Source organism: Poecile atricapillus, chromosome 37 (assembly GCF_030490865.1).
Source record: "Poecile atricapillus isolate bPoeAtr1 chromosome 37, bPoeAtr1.hap1, whole genome shotgun sequence".
NCBI classification, from domain to species: Eukaryota; Metazoa; Chordata; class Aves; order Passeriformes; family Paridae; genus Poecile; species Poecile atricapillus.
The window spans coordinates 2,869,641-2,892,140 of NC_081285.1; the positions used below are offsets into that span (position 1 = coordinate 2,869,641).

At 62.8% G+C, this 22,500-nt stretch overlaps 3 protein-coding genes and 1 long non-coding RNA gene across 7 annotated transcripts; 3 read left to right on the forward strand and 1 right to left on the reverse strand.

Moving 5' to 3' along the window:
- Nucleotides 1-45: 45 nt before the first annotated feature.
- On the forward strand, nucleotides 46-6,748 carry LOC131591147 (4F2 cell-surface antigen heavy chain-like). Of its 4 annotated transcripts, none has more exons than XM_058861625.1 (10): nucleotides 46-158; nucleotides 1,141-1,603; nucleotides 2,265-2,441; nucleotides 2,805-2,899; nucleotides 3,005-3,073; nucleotides 3,191-3,255; nucleotides 3,491-3,686; nucleotides 4,638-4,775; nucleotides 5,331-5,390; nucleotides 6,378-6,748. In XM_058861625.1, the coding sequence occupies exons 2-10, from the start codon at nucleotides 1,141-1,143 to the stop codon at nucleotides 6,720-6,722; spliced, it is 1,608 nt and encodes a 535-aa protein (XP_058717608.1). In that variant the 5' UTR covers nucleotides 46-158; the 3' UTR covers nucleotides 6,723-6,748. The 4 variants fall into 4 exon arrangements, with proteins under 4 accessions (XP_058717608.1, XP_058717607.1, XP_058717606.1 ...); XM_058861624.1 differs by lacking the exon at nucleotides 46-158 and adding an exon at nucleotides 588-640; XM_058861623.1 differs by lacking the exon at nucleotides 46-158 and adding an exon at nucleotides 623-660.
- A 653-nt stretch (nucleotides 6,749-7,401) lies between these two features.
- LOC131591158 (multifunctional methyltransferase subunit TRM112-like protein) lies at nucleotides 7,402-11,144 on the forward strand. Its single transcript, XM_058861643.1, has 4 exons — nucleotides 7,402-7,550; nucleotides 9,065-9,166; nucleotides 10,155-10,247; nucleotides 10,340-11,144. Exons 1-4 carry the CDS (start codon nucleotides 7,470-7,472, stop codon nucleotides 10,439-10,441), a joined length of 378 nt encoding a protein of 125 aa, XP_058717626.1. The 5' UTR covers nucleotides 7,402-7,469; the 3' UTR covers nucleotides 10,442-11,144.
- Nucleotides 11,145-11,486: 342 nt separating this feature from the next.
- On the forward strand, nucleotides 11,487-14,555 carry LOC131591159 (barrier-to-autointegration factor). The gene is made up of 3 exons (XM_058861644.1): nucleotides 11,487-11,616; nucleotides 12,547-12,677; nucleotides 13,614-14,555. The coding sequence occupies exons 2-3, from the start codon at nucleotides 12,552-12,554 to the stop codon at nucleotides 13,758-13,760; spliced, it is 273 nt and encodes a 90-aa protein (XP_058717627.1). The 5' UTR covers nucleotides 11,487-11,616; nucleotides 12,547-12,551; the 3' UTR covers nucleotides 13,761-14,555.
- Nucleotides 12,687-13,429, reverse strand: LOC131591163 (uncharacterized). The gene is made up of 3 exons (XR_009280270.1): nucleotides 13,341-13,429; nucleotides 13,071-13,270; nucleotides 12,687-13,030 (listed from the first exon to the last, which is right to left on the reverse strand). It is a non-coding gene; the product is annotated as an uncharacterized LOC131591163 (long non-coding RNA).
- Nucleotides 14,556-22,500: the final 7,945 nt, after the last annotated feature.

Genomic DNA, 22,500 nt, shown 5'->3' on the forward strand with positions numbered 1-22,500 from the left:
TGATTGGCTGATCTTTAGGCGGGACCTTGAGGGCGCTGTGGGATGAACCATTATGGGCGCGGAGGTGGGAGCGGGGTGATTGTGGCGCCGTCCTGTCCCGCCACAAAGGGCTGGAAACCTCCGGAGGAGGCACCGGGGATCTTCCTACGCGGCTGCCGGTGAGGAGGCCCCGTGAGGACCGCCGGATGGGGGAGCCCGTAAATAGCGCACCCCCGGGGTACAACAAAATGGAGGCGCCCAGCGGAGATGAATAGAGACCGTCCTAAGAGCAAAATGGCGGCTGCTTGGGGGTGCAGCAAAATGGCGGCGCATGGGGGGGACCCCGAAAAGGACGGGGGTGTCGAGAACCCTCCGGGAGAAGAAAACGGGCGCGCCCCCCATAAGTGGCGTCCCGCTGAAGTGTGATGGGAGTCAAAGACTCCAAAATGCGCCCTCCGGGGCTCGGTCCCGCCCCGTTCGCCCCGGGCCGTGTCCGGTTCCCCCCCCCCAGCCTCGTGGCCTTTGATCCACCCGGCCCGGGCGCCTCAGCGGCGCCGGGGGCGGCTCTGGGGGCGTGGCCACAGCCGGGGTGGGCGTGGCCTGGGCCGGGTATAAAAGGCTGAGCCGGGCGTCCCACTCCCGTCACGAGGATCGCGCGGAGGTAGCGGCGGCCCTGAGGGGGTGCGGGGCTCCGAGGGGAATTTCTGGGGTGCGGCAGCAAATTTTGGCTTCCCCGTGAGAATATCGGGGTGCCCAGGGGTTCCTGAAGTGCGCGGGAGGGGCTCGAGATCCCCCTGCAAGGGCAGATTTGGGTGTTCAAGGAGGGGCCCCGTGAAGGCGCTGGGGGAGGCCGCGAGACCTTGAAAGACTTCGGGGCCTTCTGGGGCCCCTTGTGACGGTTTTGGGGTCCCCCGGGGGTTTTTATGCCCAAGAGGAGTTTGAAACCTTTCCTAAGAGCATTTTAGGGGGATACCGGAGAGGTTTTGGGGTGCGAGCCGCACCTTGGGATCTCTTGAAGGGGCAAAGTTGGGGTTCAAAGTCCCCCTTGAGGGCGTTTGGGGGGGGGGGGGAAGGTCCAACTCCTCCCGAACCCTTTTGGGGTTCCCTGAGGCAGCGGGGGGGGATATCCCTGAATATTTTGGGGTGTGATTTATCGGGCAGATGGAGCCCGAGTCGCCGCCCCGGGATCTGGAGCTGTCGGCGCTGGAGGCCGAGAAGGAGCCGATGGCGGCGGCCGAGGCGGAGCCGCAGCGGCCCCGTCCCCACCGCGACCCCATCCCGCCCCCGGAATCGCAGCCGGGCAGCGAGAAGAACGGGCTGGTGATGAAAATCCCCCCCGAAGAAGAGGAAGAAGCGGCTTTAGGGGGAGCCGAAGCTTCGGGGAGCCCCAAATTCACGGGCTTGGGCAAAGAGGAGCTGCTGAGGGAGGCCGGGACGGCGCCCTGGGCCCGGGCCCGGATGGTTCTGCTCGTGCTGTTTTGGCTGGGCTGGCTCGGGATGTTGGGAGCCGCTGCTGCCATCGTGGCCCAGGCCCCTCGCTGCCAGCCCCTGCCCTCCAAAGCCTGGTGGGAGCTCGGGGCGCTCTACAGAGCACCCCCAAAAGCCTTCGGGGGGAACCTGAAAGGTGAGGGGTTGGTCTCGTGAAGGGTTTGGGGGGGTCTTGAGAAGTTTGGGGGGTCCCCTGGGGGAGTTTGAGGGGTCCTGTGGTGGCCCTGGGAAGTTTGGGGGTCCCTAGAGGGAGTTCAGGGAGTCTCCAGCCGGGATTTGGGGAGGTTTGTGATGTTTTTTAAAGTTTTGGGGGGATCCCAGGAGGGTTTGGGGCTCCCCTGGGAGCCTGTAGTGGGGGGAGGCCCCATTAAGGGACCCCCAAAAGGAATCCAAGGCTGGTTTTTTGGGGGGGATTAATTTCAGTGCCCCCCAGCACCTGTCAGGAGGGTCCTGGGGTTTCTTCCCAGGAGGAATTCCCAAAAACAGCCACAGGATCAGACAGGACCCGCCATCCCTGCTTAAAATGGCCTGGGGGGGAAGTGACTCAGCAATTTGGGGGCATCCCCCCCACTTTGGGGGAGTTTTGGGATCTCTGGAGCTCCCCAAAACCTGAGGGAGCCCCCAAATCTTGGGGATTTTGGAGCTTTCCCCGACTCTGGGGTGATCTGTGGGATCCTGGGAGGACTTTTTGGGACCCCTGGGTCAGTTTTGGGGTCCCAGGGGGGGATTTTGGGGTGTTGGGGTTGCTCTGTTGGGTCAGATTTGGGGTTCAGCCCCTTTCTTTTTTCCTCCTCCAGGTGTGGAGAAACGTTTGGGGTACCTGAGGGACAAGCTGCAGATGGGGGGGGTGGTGCTGGGTCCCCTGTACCCCCCAAAAGCTCCAGGAGCCAAAATCCCCGCGCTGAAGGAGCTGGACCCAGCCCTGGGCACCATGCAGGACTTCTCTGCCCTCCTGGAGGAGGCCAAGAGCGAAGGTGGGACCCCAAAACTGGGGAGAGGGACCCCAAAACTGGGATGGGGGGGGGGATACAGTGGAGAGGAACCCCAAAATTGGGGTGAAATGATGGATGGGGGGAGGCAGAGTGGGGTGAGAGCCTAAATTTGGGGGAGGGGGAGCGTGGAATTTAATGTGGGGGCACAGAAGTGGGGGGGACACCCCCAGAATTGGATGGGGGGGGGATTAAAGGGCTGAGAATGTGGCGGGGTGGGGGCTGAATTTGGGGGTTCTCAGGGTTGGGTGTTTGGAGGGGGATCCCCAGTAATTGTGGGGGGGTTCTGTGATGCTGGGGGGGGTTTGGGGGTGCCCTGACCCCCCCATTTTCCCTCCCCTCCCCCAGCACTGAAGGTGATCGTGGACCTGACCCCGAACCCCTCCGAGGATCGAGTCTGGGGGGCTGCGGCCAACGACAAGGACGTGCACCAGCAGGTCCAGGTGGGTCTGGGGGGGCTGTGGGGTGGGAGTGGGGGGCTGGGGGAGCCCTGGGGTGGGAGTGGGGGGCTGGGGGAGCCCCCCCTGACCCCCCCTGTGCCCCCCTAGGCTGCCCTGAGCCATTGGCTGAAGGAGGACATTGCTGGAATCTTCCTGGACGGCATCGAGGAGCTGCCGGTGAGGGGAGGAGGGGACACACCATGAATTGGGGAGGGGTTTTGGGGGGCTCTGGGTGACCCCCCAGTGTTTGGGGGGCTCTGGGTGACCCCCCATGACCCCCCCGTGTCCCCCCAGCCCGATGTGGTGGCCCAGTGGAGGAACCTGACGGAGCATCAGCCCAGCCCCAGCGGCGTGGCCAGGTCTGACCCCCCCCTCCCCCCCAAAACTCACTGAGCCCCCCCAAATCTGCTCCCCCCCATCCCAGCACTGACCCCCCCCTGCTTTGGGCTCCTTCCAAACCCCATTTTTGGGGTGCTCCCTTGATCCCCCTGCCCGTTTTTGGGGTGCTCCCCAATCCCCCTGCCCGTTTTTGGGGTGCTCCCTGATCCCCCTGCCCATTTTTGGGGTGCTCCCCTGACGCTGTCCCGTTTCCAGGGTGCTGGTGGGGGGCACGCGGCTGGAGGAGCCCTGGAAGGTTCCGCGGGACCCCCAGGGGCCGCAGCTGCTGGTGGGGCCCTTCCTGAGACTCCTGGAGCCCAAACCCGAGGCCGAATCCCCCGAAGGAGCCATCAGGGACCTCCTCAGCTTCCTCAACTCCCCCAACTCCTCCTCCGTGGGGCTGGGCTGGAGCGTGAGTCTGGCACCCCCAAAACCTTCCCTGGAACCCCCAAAACCTCCCCTGGAACCCCCAAAACCTGCCTGGAACCCCCAAAAACCTCCCTAGAACCCCCCAGAACCTCCCCTGGAACCCCCAGAAACCTGCCTGGCATCCCCAAAACTTCCCTGGCACTCCAAAAACCTCTTTGGCACCCCCAAAAACTTCCCTGCAATCCCGAAAACCTCCCTGGCATCCCCAAAACCTCCCTGGCACCCCTAAAAACTTGCCTGGAACCCCCAAAAAACTTTCAGGCATTTCCAAAAATCGTCCGTAGCACCCCCAAAACCTCCCTGGCACCCCTAAAACCTCCTTGGCATCCCCCAAAACCTCCCTGGCACCCCAAAATCCCCCCCTGGCACCCCCAGCCCTCCCCTAAACCCCCCTGGGACCCCCCAACTTCCCACTAAACCCCCCAAAATCCCCCCATGGCACTCCCAGCCCACCCCTAAATCCCCCAAAATCCCCCCCTGGCACTCCCAGACCTCCCCTAAACCCCCCTGGGACCCCCCAGCTTCCCCCTAAACCCCCCAAAATCCCCCCCAGCACCCCCAGCCCTCCTGTAAACCCGCCTGGCACCTCCAGCCCACCCCTAAACCCCCCAAAATCCCCCCTTGGCACCCCCAGCCCACCCCTAAACCCCCCAGGCCCCCCAGACCACCCCTAGACCCCCCCAAAATCCGCCCCGGGACCCCCAGCCCACCCCCAAAATCTCTCCCTGGCACCCCCAGCCCACCCCTAAACCCCCCTGGGACCCCCCAGCCCACCCCTAAACCCCCCTGCCTAACCCTAAACCCCTAAACCCCCAGCCTAACCCTAACCCCCAACTCCCCCCCAAACCCCCACCCCCAAAGCCCCCTCCCATTTTTTGGGGCTCCCGTGCAGCTTTTGGGGGTCCCGGGGGTGACTCGGCCGCTGTCCCCACAGGTGGGGTCCCCATGGGAGACCTGGGTGAGCCCCAAACTGCGGCTGCAGCAGCTGCTGCTGGTCTGGGGGCTCCCCGGGACCCCCGTGCTGAGCTACGGGGACGAGCTGCTGCTGCAGAGGCGCCCCATCAACGAGGAGGTGCTGGGAAAGGGAATCCGGGGGGTCCTGGCAGGATTTGGGGGATTTTGGGGGGGCTAGAGATGGGTTTGGGGGGCTGGAGATGGGTTTGGGGGATTTTGGGGGGGCTGGAGGTGGGTTTGGGGGACTTTGGGGGGCTGGAGGTGGGTTTTGGGGAGGGGTCTGAGGGATTTTGGGGGGTTTGGGGTGTTGGGGTGGGTTTTGGGGAGGGGTCTGAGGGGTTTTGGGGTAGTTTTTGGGAGGGGTTTTGGAGGCTTGGGGAGGTCTTGGGGAGGGGTTTTAGGGTTTTTGGGGTGCTGGGGAGGGGTTTTGGGGGCTTTGGGGCGTTGGGGTGGGTTTTGGGGAGGGGTTTTGGGAGCTGGGGAGGTTTTGGGGAGGGGTTTGAGGGGTTTTGGGAGCTGGGACAGTTTTGGGGGGGTTTTGGGGGGCTGGGACGGTTTTGGGGGGGATTTTGGGGTGCTGGGGAGGGGTTTTGGGAGGGATTTGAGGGATTTTGGGGGGCTGGGGATGTTTTGGGGTGATCTCCTGACCCAATTTCCGCGGGTTTTGCCCCAGCTGGAGCCGATGCCGTGGGAAATCGCCGAGGGAATCAAAAACGGCGAGAACGACACCGAGGTGGGCGGGGCCTGAGGCTGTGATTGACACTCGAGGGTGGGCGGGGCCTGAGGCTGTGATTGACACTCGGGGTGGGCGGGGCCTGAGGCTGTGATTGACACTCGGGGTGGGCGGGGCCTGAGGCTGTGATTGACACTCGGGGTGGGCGGGGCCTGAGGCTGTGATTGACACTCGGGGTGGGCGGGGCTTAACGGGGCGTGACCCATCGGGGGCGTGGCTTTGTTGCCTTTTAGGGTTATCTTGGGGCAGGGCTTTTGGGGGGGAATTTGGGGGGTCTTGGGGGGATTTGAGGATCTGGGAGGGAAATTTGGGACAATTTTGGGGGTCTGGGGTGGAATTTTGAGAGTCTGGGGAGAATTTCGGGGTGATTTTGAAGGTCTGGAGGATTTGGGGGGCGTTTAGGGATGATTTTGGGCTTCTGAAGGAGATTTGGGGACGATTTTGGGGGTCTGGGGTGGATTTAGGGATGATTTTGGGGCTCTGGGAGGGATTTGGGGATGATTTTGAAGGTCTGGGGGGATTTGGGGGACGATTTTGGGGGTCTGGGGGGAATTTGAGGATGATTTTGGTGGTCTGGTGGGATTTGAGAATTACTTTGAAGGTCTGGGAGGGATTTGAGGATGATTTTGAAGGTCTGGGGGGGATTTGGGGGATGATTTTGGCAGTCTGGGGGGGATTTGAGGATGATTTTGGCGGTCTGGGGGGGATTTGGGGGATGGTTTTGGCGGTCTGGGGGGGATTTGAGGATAATTTTGGGGGTCTGGGGGGGATTCAGGAGTTTCTTTACAGTGTGGGCCCCACATGGTGTCCTCTTAAAAGGGCAACGCACCCTTAAAAGGGCAATGCACCCTTAAAAGGGTAACACACTTTTAAAAGGGCAACACCACCCGCTGGTTCCTCAGCCCCCCCCCCCAAATGGGGTCGCATTTTGGGGATCTCCCGACCCCCCCTGACCCCTCCTGACCCCCGACCCCTCCCCAATTGCAGCCCCTCGCTGCTCTGGAGCTGTGCCAGGCGCTGTCGTCGCTGCGGCCCCGCGAGCGCTCGCTGCTGCTGGGGGAGGCTCAGGCCGTGAGCGCCGGCGCCGCCATCGCGGTTCTGCGGCGCTGGGACCAGAGCGAGCGATTCCTGCTGGTGCTGAACCCTCACGGGACCCAACTCAAACCTTTCTCCATCAAAAGAGAACCCCAGGACCCCTCCCTGCCCAGCGTGGCCACCCTGCGCTACAGCACCGGCCCCGTGGCCGCCGGCAACCCCGAGCTGCAGCTGGAGACCCTCAGGGTGGGGGGCTACGAGGGGCTCCTGCTCAGCTTCCCCTACGTCCGTCAGTGACCCCCCAAAAACCCCCAAAAACCCCCCCAGCCCCTCCCCCGGCAGCTTCAGGACCCCCATTTTGGGTGGGGGTCTCACACTCGGCTCCCCTCACTCGATTTTTTGGGTTCTCATCCCGGTTTCTCTCCCCGCTCTGGAGTTTGGGGGGTTTTTTTTCACTCCTGCTCTGTTTTGGGGGTTTTTCTTCTTGGGGTTTCCCTCAAATATGGAATAAATGAGCTGCATTTGTGCCCCTGCTTTTATTTCTGTTTTAGGGGGGTCTGGTTCACCCCCTCCTCAGGATTTGGGGGTGTCACAGATCCCTGGGAACGCCCCAAAATGAGGGGGAGAAGGGAATTGGGAATTTGGGGGAGTCGAAATAGGGGAAAGGAGACCCCAAAATGAGGGGGGGTTGTATTTGGGGGCCTGAAGGAGCGTCCTGGGGTGGGGTTTGGGGGTCAGCAGGAGGCTGTTGAGGGGTTAAAGACCCAAAAAATGGGGAAAACTGAGCCCAAAATGGGGGCTGGGATCCTCTGGGTGAGTGGGGACCCCCAAAAGCGAAGGGGCGGGGCCACCCCGGGAAGGGTCTCGGTGCTGTGAGGAGCCCTGAGGGCTTTGGGGGGTCCCTGGGGAATTTGGGGAGGGGGCTCTGACCTCCGGGGGCAGGATGGGAAATTGGCGGTACGGCCCCTTTAAGAGGGGCCCTGCTCCGTTGCCACGGTAACCGTTCCTTCCCGGAAGTGACGCACCGGAAGCGGAAGCGTCGCCATGAAGCTGCTGACCCACAACCTGCTGAGCTCTCACGTGCCGGGGCTGCGGCCCGGGGGCGGCTTCCCCCTGCGGATCGAGGTGGGAACCGGGAGAGCCCCGGGACAGCCCCGGGACATCCCCCGGGACACCCCCGGGACACCCCTGAGATCCCCGGGACATCCCCGGGACATCCCCGGGACCACCGGGACAGCCCCGGGACACCCCCGGGACCACCGGGACAGCCCCGGGACACCCCTGAGATCCCCGGGACACCCCCGTGACACTCCCGGGACCACCGGGACATCCCCAGGAGACCCCCGGGACACCCCCGAGACATCCCCGAGACCCCCCGGGACACCCCCGGGACACCGAGAGGGGCCAGCGCGGCTCCCCCGGGCCCCGGACCGGCCCCGCCGCCTTCCCCGCTCCCGGTGCCTCCGTTCCCTCCGTTCCCCCGGGGTTCCTCTCCCGTTCCCCCGGGATTCCTGTCCTGTTTTCCCAGTTCCCCCCAGTTATCCCAGTTCCCATTATCCCAGTTCCCGTTATCCCAGTTCCCCCAGTTATCCCAGTTCCCCCAGTCCCAGTTATCCCAGTTCCCCCCAGTCCCTCCCAGTTCCCCCAGTCCCAGTTATCCCAGTCCCAGTTATCCCAGTTCCCCCAGTCCCAGTTATCCCAGTTCCCCCAGTCCCAGTTATCCCAGTTCCCCCCAGTCCCTCCCAGTTCCCCCAGTCCCAGTTATCCCAGTCCCAGTTATCCCAGTTCCCCCAGTCCCAGTTATCCCAGTTCCCCCAGTCCCTGTCCCAGTTCCTGTCCCAGATCCTCCCCAGTTCGGTTCCCCGCGTTCTCCCCCCGTTAATTGCCCTCATTAATTAACCCCGTTAATTACCCGGGGAAGCCCCGCCCATCTCTCATTGTCCTCCTCATCAACCTCCCTGTCCCCAATTAATTAACCCCAAATTAATTAACACACAGTTAATTAACACACCGTTAATTAGCACACAGTTAATTAACCCCTGGTTAATTAACCCCCGGTTAACTAACCCCAAGTTAACCCAAGCTAATTAACCACCAAATAATTAACCCTCCATTAACCCAAATTAACAAACCCCCAACTAACCAACCCCCAATTAACTCCAAATTAATTAACACCAGCTAATTTACCCCCAATTAACCCAAATTAATTAACCACCAATTAACCCCCAATTAACCCAAATTAATTAACACCAGCTTATTAACCCCCGATTAACCCAAATTAATTAACACCAGCTAATTAACCCCCAATTAACCCAAATTAATTAACCCCAATTAACCCAAATTAACCAACCACCAAACAATTAACCCCGAATCACCCCGAACTAACGAACCCCCGAGTAACGACCCCCCGATTTATGAACCCCCATTAACCCAATTAATTAACACCAACTAATTAACCCCCAATTAACCCAAATTAATCAACCCCCAAACAACCAACCCCCGATGAACCCAGATTAACCAACCACCAAACAATTAACCCTGAACTAACGAACCCCCGGGTAACGACCCCCCGATTTATGAACCCCCGTTAATTAATGAGCCCCAATTAATGAATTAACGCTGGTTAATTACCGGGGCAGGCCGTGGAGGTGCAGGTGCGGCCGGTGCCGTTCAACGCCGCGTTCGTGGCGCGGCTGCTGCCGAGGCTGCGCTGGGACGCGCTCAGGGAGGCGGCCGAGAGCGTGAGAGGGGAAATTCGGGGAAATTTGGGGGAATTTGGGGAATTTTGGGGGTCTGGGAGGGAAATTTGGGGGAATTTGGGGGAATTTTGGGGGAAATTTGGGGAAATTAGGGGGAATTTTGGGGAAATTTGGGGGAATTTTGGGGAATTTGGGGGAATTTGGGGGGTTTTGGGGGTCTGGGAGGGAAATTGTGGGGAATTTTGGGGTCTGGGAAGGAAATTCAGGGGAATTTTGGGGGTCTGGGAGGGATTTGGGGATGATTTTGAGAGTCTGGGGGGTTTGGGGGGGGAAATTTGGGGGTTTTTGTGGAATTTTGGGGGTCTGAGGGGGATTTGGGGGAGTTTTGGGGGTCTGGGAGGGAAATTTGGGGAAATTTTGGGGGTCTTGGGGGGATTTGGGGGGGAGTTTTGGGGTCTGGGAGGGGTTTGGGGGAAACTTGAGGGAATTTTGGGGGTCTGAGAGGGATTTGGGGGAGTTTTGGGGGGGATTTGGGGGGTCTGGGGGGTTTAGGGGGGAGTTTTGGGAGAGTTTTGGGGGTCAGGGAGGGAAATTTGGGGGAATTTTGGGGGATCTGGGGGGGATTTGGGGATGATTTTGAGAGTCGGGGGGATTTATGGGGCCTGGGGAGGATTTGGGGATGATTTTGGGGGTCTGGAGGGGAATTCAGTGATGATTTTGGGGGTCTGGGGGGGTTCCATGAGCAGGAGAATCTTTTTGTGGGGGGAGGGATCATTTTTGGGGTCTCAGGATCCTCCAAATTTTTGGGGAATGAGGAGAAATCTCAGATTTGGGGGTTTTTAATGAGGGGCAACAATTTGGGGGGGGGTCCCCAAACCCCCCCAGTGACCCCAGACCCCCCCAGTGACCCCAAACCCCCCTCCAGTGACCCCCAAACCCCCCCAGTGACCCCAGACCCCCCCAGTGACCCCAAACCCCCCCCCAGTGACCCCAAACCCCCCCAGTGACCCCCCCTTTGTGCCCCCCCAAGCTGGGGCGCCCCTCGGAGCTGCCCCCCGAGCCCCTCCCCAACTCCGAGAGCGATGAGGAATTCCTGCGCCGCGTCCACCACGTCCTGCTCGAGGTATGGGGGGTCCCCAAAACCCCCGGGGGGGGTCCCCAAAACCCCCAGGGACCCCCCAAAACCCCCCCTGACCCCCCAAATTCCCATCCCAGGTGGAGGTGCTCGAGGGCTCCCTGCAGTGCCCGGACTCCGGGCGTCGCTTCCCCATCTCCAAGGGGGTCCCCAACCTCCTCCTGAGCGAGGACGAGGCCTGAGGAGGGGTCGGGACCGCCAAATTCACCCCCAAAATGGGGCTCAGCCCCTCCCCCCCCCGGACAGGATTGTGGGGAGCGCGGGAAAACCCCAAATTCCCGCGGTTTTGCCCCAAAAATGAGGCCCCAATTTCGCCCCCACCGCTTTAAATCTGAGGGGGCGTGGCCTTCTCAACCTCATTTGCATATGGGCGTGGCCAAGCCTCCATTTATGCAAATTAGAACTCTGCTTATTTGCATTTTAGGCGGGAGTTTGTTTTATTTGCATAATGGGCGGGAAATTCCTGGGTTTTCCTCCCTAATTCCCCGTTTTTCTCCCTAAATCTCTCCTTCCTTCCCAAATTTCTCGGTTTTGCCCCAAATCCTTTTATTTTCCCTAAATTTCACCATTTTTTTCCCTCCCAAGTTCCTCTTTTTATCTCAAAATCCTCCGGTTTTGCCCTCAAATTCCTCTCCTTTCTCCTCATTCCCTCCTTTGTGCCCCCGAACTTGGATTTTACCCCAAAATCTCAATTTTTTCCCCATTTTTTTGCCCCCAAATCCTTTCTATTCCAAACCTCCCGTTTTTCCCCAGTCTCCGCCTCTTTCTCCGCTGCTTTCCCCTGGTTTCCCTTCCCGACCTTCTGACCCGTTACATTTTTAACATTTCCCATGGATTTAATAAAAAATCCCCATTTTTTGGGCTCGATTTTGGGCCGGAATCGCCGCTTTTGGTCTCTTTGAGGCTCCTTTGATAAAATCCGGAGGGTTGGGGGAGCACGGGGGGGAATTTTTGGGAGACCCTGGAGGTGTCCAGGTGAGCGGGGGATGCCGGGAGGGCCCTGCAGGCGCTGTGCGGGGATCGGGGAGGCCCCGGGGTGGTCCCGGAGGTGTTTCCGGGGATCGGGGAGGCCCCGGGGTGGTCCCGGAGGTGTTTCCGGGGCTCCCGGGAGCACCTGGAGCCGTTTCCCGGTGACCGGGAACACCTGGGAGGACCCGGCGGGCGTTGGGAGGACCCGGCTCCTCTCTATGATCCCAGAGCGCCCCCCCGTGGCTGCCGCTCCGCGCCTGCGCCTCGGTGGTTTCTGCGCGCGCGCCGCCGGAAGTGGCGTCAGCACGGGGCGCCGCCGGATGTGACGTCAGTGCGTAGCGGCAGCGGCCTGAGGCGGGAGCGGCGGTTGGAGCGGCCCGAGGGGACGGTGAGGGCCGGGGGGGCGCAGAGGGGACCGGGAGGGGCCGGAGGGGACCGGGAGGGGACCTTGAGGGGCGGGGAGGGGACCCGAGGGGCGGGGAGGGGACCCGAGGGGCGGGAGAGCCGGGAGGCGGCGAAGGGGAGGGGCGGGAAGGGCCTGAGGGGCGGGACGGGGCGGGGGAGGGGCGGGGGAGTCTGGGAGGGGCGGGAGGGTCCGGCCGGGCTCCCTGGGTGTCCCCTCGGTGCCCCCTCAGAGTCCCCTCATTGTCCCCTCATTGCTCCCTCAATGTCCCCTCAGTGCCCCCTCAGAGTCCCCTCAGTGTCCCCTCAGTGTCCCCTCAGTGTCCCCCTCATTCCCTGTCCCCTCTCTGTCCCTGTGTCCCCTCAGTGTCCCCTCAGTGTCCCCTCAATGTCCCCTCAGTGTCCCCTCAGTGCCCCCTCAGAGTCCCCTCAGTGTCCCCTCAGTGTCCCCTCAGTGTCCCCCTCATTCCCTGTCCCCTGTCTGTCCCTGTGTCCCCTCAGGGTCCCCTCAGTGTCCCTTCGGTGAGCCCTCAATGTCCCCCCAGTGTCCCCTCAGTGTCCCCTCAATGTCCCCTCAGTGTCCCCTCAGTGTCCCCTCAGTGTCCCCTCAGTGTCCCCCCCATTCCCTGTCCCCTCTCTGTCCCCGTGTCCCCTCAGGGTCCCCACCCCCAGCTCTGTCCCTGTTCCCTCCCTCGCTGTCCCCACCCTGGCGCTGTCCCTGTGTCCCCCTGAGCTGTCCCCAATGTCCCCCCACTGTCCCCTGAGTGTCCCCTGAGTGTCCCCTGAGTGTCCCCACTGTCCCCTGGCTGTCCCCAATGTCCCCCCACTGTCCCCCCGGTGTCCCCACTGTCCCCCCGGTGTCCCCACTGTCCCCTGAGTGTCCCCACTGTCCCCTGAGTGTCCCCACTGTCCCCAGGCGCCATGTCCTCCACGTCACAGAAGCACCGGGACTTCGTGGCGGAGCCGATGGGGGAGAAGCCGGTGGGGACCTTGGCCGGGATCGGGGACGTGCTGGGCAGGAAACTGGAGGAGAAAGGATTCGACAAGGTGGGGACAGCTGGGGACATCAGGGGACACTTGGGGACATCAGGAACATCAGGGGACACTTGGGGACAGCTGGGATACCTGGGGGATATCTGGGGACATTGGGGACATCTGGGCATAGCTGGGGACAGCTGTGGACATCAGGGGATGTTGGGGACATCAGGAATAGCTGGGGACATCAGGAACACCTGGGGGGACATCTGGGGACATCTGGAGACACGTGGGGGGACATCTTGGGACACCTGGGGACATCTGGGAAAGGGTTTGGACAATGGGGACACTGAGGAAGGGCTTGGACAAAGACGTTCCCAGGGTTTTGGGGACACCTGGGGACATCACCACAAGTCTGGGGACACCTCCAGGGCTTTGGGGATACTTCCAGGGCTTTGGGGACACTTCCAGGGCTTTGGGGACATTTCCAGGGCTTTGGGGACACCTGGGGACATCTCCACAGGTCTGGGGAGACCTCCAGGGCTTTGGGGACACTGAGGAAGGGCTTGGACAGAAACATTCCCAGGGTTTTGGGGACATCTCCAGGGCTTTGGGGACACTGAGGAAGGGCTTGGACAAAAACATTCCCAGGGTTTTGGGGATACCTGGGGATATCACCACAAGTCTAGGGACATCTCCAGGGCTCTGAGGACATCTGGAGGGCTTTGGGGACACTTGGGGACATCTGGGGACATTTCCAGGGCTTTGGGGACACCTGGAGACATCGCCACAGGTCTGGGGACACCTCCAGGGCTCTGGGGACACTTCAGGGCTTTGGGGACACTGAGGCAGGGCTGGCACTGCAGGACCCTGCTGGAGACAGCTCTGGGGACACTTCAGGGTGGGGAGGGGGTGTGACAGGAGCCCCTGGGGGAGGCTCAGGGGGGTCAGGGAGGGGACACCGGCGATGTCCCCAAGGGCAGGGTGACAGGGCTGTCCCCGGGCCAGGCCTACGTGGTGCTGGGGCAGTTCCTGGTGCTGCGCAAGGACGAGGAGCTGTTCCGGGAGTGGCTCAAGGAGACGTGCGGGGCCAACGCCAAACAGAGCCGCGACTGCTCGGGCTGCCTGCGCGAGTGGTGCGACGCCTTCCTCTGAGCCCCCTCCCCAAATCTGGGCACCCCAAAACCCCCCCTGCACCCCAAAACCCCCCCGAGCTCCTCCCTGCACCCCAAAACCCCTCCCTGTACCCCAAAACCCCCCCCGAGCTCCTCCCTGCACCCCAAAACCCCTCCCTGTACCCCAAAATCCCTCTCTGCACCTCAAAATCCCTCCTGGAGTCCCCAAAACATCGAAGTCCTGGCGAGTTCCAGCTGCTGGATGCACCTGGGAGGGGATGGGGGCTCCCCAAAATCATCCTGGGGAACCCAAAATCACCCTGGGGACCCCAAAACCACCCTGGGGAACCCAAAACCACCCTGGGGACCCCAAAACCACCCCTGGGGAACCCAAAACCACCCCTGGGGAACCCAAAATCCCCGTGGGGACTCCAAAACCACCCTGGGGACCCCAAAACCCTCCTGACCCTTACCATGTGCCCCCTCCCCAACCCCCTCACACCTGTGGGACCCCCAAACCGGTGCTGCCACCCCCCCAAAATTCATCCCCGGGCGGGGGTCCCAGGGTGCCACCCCTCCCCCATCACCCCAAAACCACCTTGGGGGGGCTGAGGGGGTCCCCACCTTCCCCTCCCCCCAGCACAGGCTGGGGTTTTGGGGTGCCGCCCTCACGGAGGGGCTCGTGTTCATTTGGGGCGCCCCTCCCCCCGCCATTAGTGTTACTTTGGGGTGCCCCCGCCCCTCCCCCACCGGGGGTCTCTGTTATTTCAGGGGTGCCCCCCCAAGTTTGTTTTTAAAACGATTTTCTAAACAATAAAGGTTTTGCTGTGCTGCACCTGGACGCGTCCCGGGGTTTGGGGGGGTCACGGAAGGATTTGGGGGTTCGGGGGGAGGATTTGGGGGACCCCAGGAAGATTTGGGGGGACCCAGAACGGCCAGGGTCCTCCAGAGCAGACGAGTTTGGCCTCCGGGCGGGAAAGAGTGGAGTCCTCCAGAGCAGACGAGTTTGGCCTCCGGGCGGGATAGAGCGGAGTCCTCCAGAGCAGACGAGTTTGGCCTCCGGGCGGGATAGAGCGGAGTCCTCCAGAGCAGACGAGTTTGGCCTCCGGGCGGGAAAGAGCGGAGTCCTCCAGAGCAGACGAGTTTGGCCTCCGGGCGGGATAGAGCGGAGTCCTCCAGAGCAGACGAGTTTGGCCTCCGGGCGGGAAAGAGCGGAGTCCTCCAGAGCAGACGAGTTTTGGCCTCCGGGCGGGATAGAGCGGAGTCCTCCAGAGCAGACGAGTTTGGCCTCCGGGCGGGAAAGAGCGGAGTCCTCCAGAGCAGACGAGTTTGGCCTCCGGGCGGGAAAGAGCGGAGTCCTCCAGAGCAGACGAGTTTTGGCCTCCGGGCGGGAAAGAGCGGAGTCCTCCAGAGCAGACGAGTTTTGGCCTCCGGGCGGGATAGAGCGGAGTCCTCCAGAGCAGACGAGTTTGGCCTCCGGGCGGGAAAGAGCGGAGTCCTCCAGAGCAGACGAGTTTGGCCTCCGGGCGGGATAGAGCGGAGTCCTCCAGAGCAGACGAGTTTGGCCTCCGGGCGGGATAGAGCGGAGTCCTCCAGAGCAGACGAGTTTGGCCTTCGGGCGGGAAAGAGGGGAGTCCTCCAGAGCAGACGAGTTTGGCCTCCGGGCGGGAAAGAGGGAAGTCCTCCAGAGCAGACGAGTTTGGCCTCCGGGCGGAATAGAGCGGAGTCCTCCAGAGCAGACGAGTTTGGCCTCCGGGCGGGAAAGAGCGGAGTCCTCCAGAGCAGACGAGTTTGGCCTCCGGGCGGGATAGAGCGGAGTCCTCCAGAGCAGACGAGTTTGGCCTCCGGGCGGGATAGAGCGGAGTCCTCCAGAGCAGACGAGTTTGGCCTCCGGGCGGGATAGAGCGGAGTCCTCCAGAGCAGACGAGTTTGGCCTCCGGGCGGGAAAGAGGGGAGTCCTCCAGAGCAGACGAGTTTGGCCTCCGGGCCGGAAAGAGCGGAGTCCTCCAGAGCAGACGAGTTTGGCCCCCGGGCGGGATAGAGCGGAGTCCTCCAGAGCAGACGAGTTTGGCCTCCGGGCGGGATAGAGCGGAGTCCTCCAGAGCAGACGAGTTTGGCCTCCGGGCGGGATAGAGCGGAGTCCTCCAGAGCAGACGAGTTTGGCCTCCGGGCGGGAAAGAGCGGAGTCCTCCAGAGCAGACGAGTTTTGGCCTCCGGGCGGGATAGAGCGGAGTCCTCCAGAGCAGACGAGTTTGGCCTCCGGGCGGGAAAGAGCGGAGTCCTCCAGAGCAGACGAGTTTGGCCTCCGGGCGGGAAAGAGCGGAGTCCTCCAGAGCAGACGAGTTTTGGCCTCCGGGCGGGAAAGAGCGGAGTCCTCCAGAGCAGACGAGTTTTGGCCTCCGGGCGGGATAGAGCGGAGTCCTCCAGAGCAGACGAGTTTGGCCTCCGGGCGGGAAAGAGCGGAGTCCTCCAGAGCAGACGAGTTTGGCCTCCGGGCGGGATAGAGCGGAGTCCTCCAGAGCAGACGAGTTTGGCCTCCGGGCGGGATAGAGCGGAGTCCTCCAGAGCAGACGAGTTTGGCCTTCGGGCGGGAAAGAGGGGAGTCCTCCAGAGCAGACGAGTTTGGCCTCCGGGCGGGAAAGAGGGAAGTCCTCCAGAGCAGACGAGTTTGGCCTCCGGGCGGGAAAGAGCGGAGTCCTCCAGAGCAGACGAGTTTGGCCTCCGGGCGGGAAAGAGCGGAGTCCTCCAGAGCAGACGAGTTTGGCCTCCGGGCGGGATAGAGCGGAGTCCTCCAGAGCAGACGAGTTTGGCCTCCGGGCGGGATAGAGCGGAGTCCTCCAGAGCAGACGAGTTTGGCCTCCGGGAGGGATAGAGCGGAGTCCTCCAGAGCAGACGAGTTTGGCCTCCGGGCGGGAAAGAGGGGAGTCCTCCAGAGCAGACGAGTTTGGCCTCCGGGCCGGAAAGAGCGGAGTCCTCCAGAGCAGACGAGTTTGGCCCCCGGGCGGGATAGAGCGGAGTCCTCCAGAGCAGACGAGTTTGGCCTCCGGGCGGGATAGAGCGGAGTCCTCCAGAGCAGACGAGTTTTGGCCTCCGGGCGGGATAGAGCGGAGTCCTCCAGAGCAGACGAGTTTGGCCTCCGGGCGGGATAGAGCGGAGTCCTCCAGAGCAGACGAGTTTGGCCTCCGGGCTGGATAGAGCGGAGTCCTCCAGAGCAGACGAGTTTTGGCCTCCGGGCGGGATAGAGCGGAGTCCTCCAGAGCAGACGAGTTTTGGCCTCCGGGCGGGATAGAGCGGAGTCCTCCAGAGCAGACGAGTTTTGGCCTCCGGGCGGGATAGAGCGGAGTCCTCCAGAGAAGACGAGTTTGGCCTCCGGGCCGGAAAGAGCGGAGTCCTCCAGAGCAGACGAGTTTGGCCTCCGGGCGGGATAGAGCGGAGTCCTCCAGAGCAGACGAGTTTTGGCCTCCGGGCGGGATAGAGCGGAGTCCTCCAGAGCAGACGAGTTTGGCCTCCGGGCGGGATAGAGCGGAGTCCTCCAGAGCAGACGAGTTTGGCCTCCGGGCTGGATAGAGCGGAGTCCTCCAGAGCAGACGAGTTTTGGCCTCCGGGCGGGATAGAGCGGAGTCCTCCAGAGCAGACGAGTTTTGGCCTCCGGGCGGGATAGAGCGGAGTCCTCCAGAGCAGACGAGTTTTGGCCTCCGGGCGGGATAGAGCGGAGTCCTCCAGAGCAGACGAGTTTTGGCCTCCGGGCGGGATAGAGCGGAGTCCTCCAGAGCAGACGAGTTTGGCCTCCGGGCGGGATAGAGCGGAGTCCTCCAGAGCAGACGAGTTTGGCCTCCGGGCGGGATAGAGCGGAGTCCTCCAGAGCAGACGAGTTTGGCCTCCGGGCGGGATAGAGCGGAGTCCTCCAGAGCAGACGAGTTTTGGCCTCCGGGCGGGATAGAGCGGAGTCCTCCAGAGCAGACGAGTTTGGCCTCCGGGCGGGAAAGAGCGGAGTCCTCCAGAGCAGACGAGTTTGGCCTCCGGGCGGGATAGAGCGGAGTCCTCCAGAGCAGACGAGTTTTGGCCTCCGGGCGGGATAGAGCGGAGTCCTCCAGAGCAGACGAGTTTGGCCTCCGGGCGGGATAGAGCGGAGTCCTCCAGAGCAGACGAGTTTGGCCTCCGGGCGGGAAAGAGGGGAGTCCTCCAGAGCAGACGAGTTTGGCCTCCGGGCGGGAAAGAGCGGAGTCCTCCAGAGCAGACGAGTTTGGCCTCCGGGCGGGATAGAGCGGAGTCCTCCAGAGCAGACGAGTTTGGCCTCCGGGCGGGAAAGAGGGGAGTCCTCCAGAGCAGACGAGTTTGGCCTCCGGGCGGGAAAGAGGGGAGTCCTCCAGAGCAGACGAGTTTGGCCTCCGGGCGGGATAGAGCGGAGTCCTCCAGAGCAGACGAGTTTTGGCCTCCGGGCGGGATAGAGCGGAGTCCTCCAGAGCAGACGAGTTTGGCCTCCGGGCGGGATAGAGCGGAGTCCTCCAGAGCAGACGAGTTTGGCCTCCGGGCGGGAAAGAGCGGAGTCCTCCAGAGCAGACGAGTTTGGCCTCCGGGCGGGATAGAGCGGAGTCCTCCAGAGCAGACGAGTTTGGCCTCCGGGCAAGAAAGAGGGGAGTCCTCCAGAGCAGACGAGTTTGGCCTCCGGGCGGGATAGAGCGGAGTCCTCCAGAGCAGACGAGTTTGGCCTCCGGGCGGGAAAGAGCGGAGTCCTCCAGAGCAGACGAGTTTTGGCCTCCGGGCGGAATAGAGCGGAGTCCTCCAGAGCAGACGAGTTTGGCCTCCGGGCCGGAAAGAGCGGAGTCCTCCAGAGCAGACGAGTTTGGCCCCCGGGCGGGATAGAGCGGAGTCCTCCAGAGCAGACGAGTTTGGCCTCCGGGCGGGATAGAGCGGAGTCCTCCAGAGCAGACGAGTTTGGCCTCCGGGCGGGAAAGAGGGGAGTCCTCCAGAGCAGACGAGTTTGGCCTCCGGGCGGGATAGAGCGGAGTCCTCCAGAGCAGACGAGTTTTGGCCTCCGGGCGGGATAGAGCGGAGTCCTCCAGAGCAGACGACTTTGGCCTCCGGGCGGGAAAGAGCGGAGTCCTCCAGAGCAGACGACTTTGGCCTCCGGGCGGGATAGATCGGAGTCCTCCAGAGCAGACGAGTTTTGGCCTCCGGGCGGAATAGAGCGGAGTCCTCCAGAGCAGACGAGTTTGGCCTCCGGGCGGGATAGAGCGGAGTCCTCCAGAGCAGACGAGTTTTGGCCTCCGGGCGGGATAGAGCGGAGTCCTCCAGAGCAGACGAGTTTGGCCTCCGGGCGGGATAGAACGGAGTCCTCCAGAGCAGACGAGTTTGGCCTCCGGGCGGGATAGAGCGGAGTCCTCCAGAGCAGACGAGTTTGGCCTCCGGGCGGGAAAGAGGGGAGTCCTCCAGAGCAGACGAGTTTGGCCTCCGGGCGGGATAGAGCGGAGTCCTCCAGAGCAGACGAGTTTGGCCTCCGGGCGGGAAAGAGCGGAGTCCTCCAGAGCAGACGAGTTTTGGCCTCCGGGCGGGATAGAGCGGAGTCCTCCAGAGCAGACGAGTTTGGCCTCCGGGCGGGAAAGAGCGGAGTCCTCCAGAGCAGACGAGTTTTGGCCTCCGGGCGGAATAGAGCGGAGTCCTCCAGAGCAGACGAGTTTTGGCCTCCGGGCGGAATAGAGCGGAGTCCTCCAGAGCAGACGAGTTTGGCCTCCGGGCGGGAAAGAGCGGAGTCCTCCAGAGCAGACGACTTTGGCCTCCGGGCGGGATAGATCGGAGTCCTCCAGAGCAGACGAGTTTTGGCCTCCGGGCGGAATAGAGCGGAGTCCTCCAGAGCAGACGAGTTTGGCCTCCGGGCGGGATAGAGCGGAGTCCTCCAGAGCAGACGAGTTTTGGCCTCCGGGCGGGATAGAGCGGAGTCCTCCAGAGCAGACGAGTTTGGCCTCCGGGCGGGATAGAGCGGAGTCCTCCAGAGCAGACGAGTTTTGGCCTCCGGGCGGGATAGAGCGGAGTCCTCCAGAGCAGACGAGTTTGGCCTCCGGGCGGGATAGAGCGGAGTCCTCCAGAGCAGACGAGTTTTGGCCTTCGGGCGGGATAGAGCGGAGTCCTCCAGAGCAGACGAGTTTGGCCTCCGGGCGGGATAGAGCGGAGTCCTCCAGAGCAGACGAGTTTGGCCTCCGGGCGGGAAAGAGCGGAGTCCTCCAGAGCAGACGAGTTTGGCCTCCGGGCGGGATAGAGCGGAGTCCTCCAGAGCAGACGAGTTTGGCCTCCGGGCGGGAAATAGCGGAGTCCTCCAGAGCAGACGAGTTTGGCCTCCGGGCGGGAAAGAGCGGAGTCCTCCAGAGCAGACGAGTTTGGCCTCCGGGCGGGATAGAGCGGAGTCCTCCAGAGCAGACGAGTTTGGCCTCCGGGCGGGATAGAGCGGAGTCCTCCAGAGCAGACGAGTTTTGGCCTCCGGGCGGGATAGAGCGGAGTCCTCCAGAGCAGACGAGTTTTGGCCTCCGGGCGGGATAGAGCGGAGTCCTCCAGAGCAGACGAGTTTGGCCTCCGGGCGGGAAAGAGCGGAGTCCTCCAGAGCAGACGAGTTTTGGCCTCCGGGCGGGATAGAGCGGAGTCCTCCAGAGCAGACGAGTTTGGCCTCCGGGCGGGAAAGAGCGGAGTCCTCCAGAGCAGACGAGTTTGGCCTCCGGGCGGGATAGAGCGGAGTCCTCCAGAGCAGACGAGTTTGGCCTCCGGGCGGGATAGAGCGGAGTCCTCCAGAGCAGACGAGTTTGGCCTCCGGGCGGGAAAGAGGGGAGTCCTCCAGAGCAGACGAGTTTGGCCTCCGGGCGGGAAAGAGGGAAGTCCTCCAGAGCAGACGAGTTTGGCCTCCGGGCGGGAAAGAGCGGAGTCCTCCAGAGCAGACGAGTTTGGCCTCCGGGCGGGATAGAGCGGAGTCCTCCAGAGCAGACGAGTTTGGCCTCCGGGCGGGAAAGAGCGGAGTCCTCCAGAGCAGACGAGTTTGGCCTCCGGGCGGGATAGAGCGGAGTCCTCCAGAGCAGACGAGTTTGGCCTCCGGGCGGGAAAGAGGGGAGTCCTCCAGAGCAGACGAGTTTGGCCTCCGGGCGGGATAGAGCGGAGTCCTCCAGAGCAGACGAGTTTGGCCTCCGGGCGGGAAAGAGGGGAGTCCTCCAGAGCAGACGAGTTTGGCCTCCGGGCGGGAAAGAGCGGAGTCCTCCAGAGCAGACGAGTTTGGCCTCCGGGCCGGAAAGAGCGGAGTCCTCCAGAGCAGACGAGTTTGGCCCCCGGGCGGGATAGAGCGGAGTCCTCCAGAGCAGACGAGTTTGGCCTCCGGGCGGGATAGAGCGGAGTCCTCCAGAGCAGACGAGTTTTGGCCTCCGGGCGGGATAGAGCGGAGTCCTCCAGAGCAGACGAGTTTGGCCTCCGGGCGGGATAGAGCGGAGTCCTCCAGAGCAGACGAGTTTGGCCTCCGGGCGGGATAGAGCGGAGTCCTCCAGAGCAGACGAGTTTTGGCCTCCGGGCGGGATAGAGCGGAGTCCTCCAGAGCAGACGAGTTTTGGCCTCCGGGCGGGATAGAGCGGAGTCCTCCAGAGCAGACGAGTTTGGCCTCCGGGCGGGAAAGAGCGGAGTCCTCCAGAGCAGACGAGTTTGGCCTCCGGGCGGGAAAGAGCGGAGTCCTCCAGAGCAGACGAGTTTGGCCTCCGGGCGGGAAAGAGCGGAGTCCTCCAGAGCAGACGAGTTTGGCCTCCGGGCGGGATAGAGCGGAGTCCTCCAGAGCAGACGAGTTTGGCCTCCGGGCGGGATAGAGCGGAGTCCTCCAGAGCAGACGAGTTTTGGCCTCCGGGCGGGATAGAGCGGAGTCCTCCAGAGCAGACGAGTTTGGCCTCCGGGCGGGATAGAGCGGAGTCCTCCAGAGCAGACGAGTTTGGCCTCCGGGCGGGATAGAGCGGAGTCCTCCAGAGCAGACGAGTTTGGCCTCCGGGCGGGATAGAGCGGAGTCCTCCAGAGCAGACGAGTTTGGCCTCCGGGCGGGATAGAGCGGAGTCCTCCAGAGCAGACGAGTTTGGCCTCCGGGCGGGAAAGAGGGGAGTCCTCCAGAGCAGACGAGTTTGGCCTCCGGGCGGGAAAGAGCGGAGTCCTCCAGAGCAGACGAGTTTGGCCTCCGGGCGGGAAAGAGGGGAGTCCTCCAGAGCAGACGAGTTTGGCCTCCGGGCGGGATAGAGCGGAGTCCTCCAGAGCAGACGAGTTTTGGCCTCCGGGCGGGAAAGAGCGGAGTCCTCCAGAGCAGACGAGTTTGGCCTCCGGGCGGGATAGAGCGGAGTCCTCCAGAGCAGACGAGTTTGGCCTCCGGGCGGGAAAGAGCGGAGTCCTCCAGAGCAGACGAGTTTGGCCTCCGGGCGGGATAGAGCGGAGTCCTCCAGAGCAGACGAGTTTGGCCTCCGGGCGGGATAGAGCGGAGTCCTCCAGAGCAGACGAGTTTGGCCTCCGGGCGGGAAAGAGCGGAGTCCTCCAGAGCAGACGAGTTTTGGCCTCCGGGCGGAATAGAGCGGAGTCCTCCAGAGCAGACGAGTTTGGCCTCCGGGCCGGAAAGAGCGGAGTCCTCCAGAGCAGACGAGTTTGGCCCCCGGGCGGGATAGAGCGGAGTCCTCCAGAGCAGACGAGTTTGGCCTCCGGGCGGGATAGAGCGGAGTCCTCCAGAGCAGACGAGTTTGGCCTCCGGGCGGGAAAGAGGGGAGTCCTCCAGAGCAGACGAGTTTGGCCTC

What these genes read in the sequence shown, in the direction of transcription:
- LOC131591147 (XM_058861625.1), top strand. Translation starts at nt 1,141, where the DNA reads ATGGAGCCCGAGTCGCCGCCCCGGGATCTGGAGCTGTCGGCGCTGGAG. An exon ending in AGCCCCAGCGGCGTGGCCAG is followed by an intron (nt 3,256 to 3,490) that starts GTCTGACCCCCC and finishes TCCCGTTTCCAG; the next exon opens with GGTGCTGGTGGGGGGCACGC. An exon ending in ACGGCGAGAACGACACCGAG is followed by an intron (nt 5,391 to 6,377) that starts GTGGGCGGGGCC and finishes CCCCAATTGCAG; the next exon opens with CCCCTCGCTGCTCTGGAGCT.
- LOC131591158 (XM_058861643.1), top strand. Translation starts at nt 7,470, where the DNA reads ATGAAGCTGCTGACCCACAACCTGCTGAGCTCTCACGTGCCGGGGCTG. An exon ending in GCTTCCCCCTGCGGATCGAG is followed by an intron (nt 7,551 to 9,064) that starts GTGGGAACCGGG and finishes TTACCGGGGCAG; the next exon opens with GCCGTGGAGGTGCAGGTGCG. An exon ending in TCAGGGAGGCGGCCGAGAGC is followed by an intron (nt 9,167 to 10,154) that starts GTGAGAGGGGAA and finishes TGCCCCCCCAAG; the next exon opens with CTGGGGCGCCCCTCGGAGCT.
- LOC131591159 (XM_058861644.1), top strand. Translation starts at nt 12,552, where the DNA reads ATGTCCTCCACGTCACAGAAGCACCGGGACTTCGTGGCGGAGCCGATG. An exon ending in AGGAGAAAGGATTCGACAAG is followed by an intron (nt 12,678 to 13,613) that starts GTGGGGACAGCT and finishes TCCCCGGGCCAG; the next exon opens with GCCTACGTGGTGCTGGGGCA.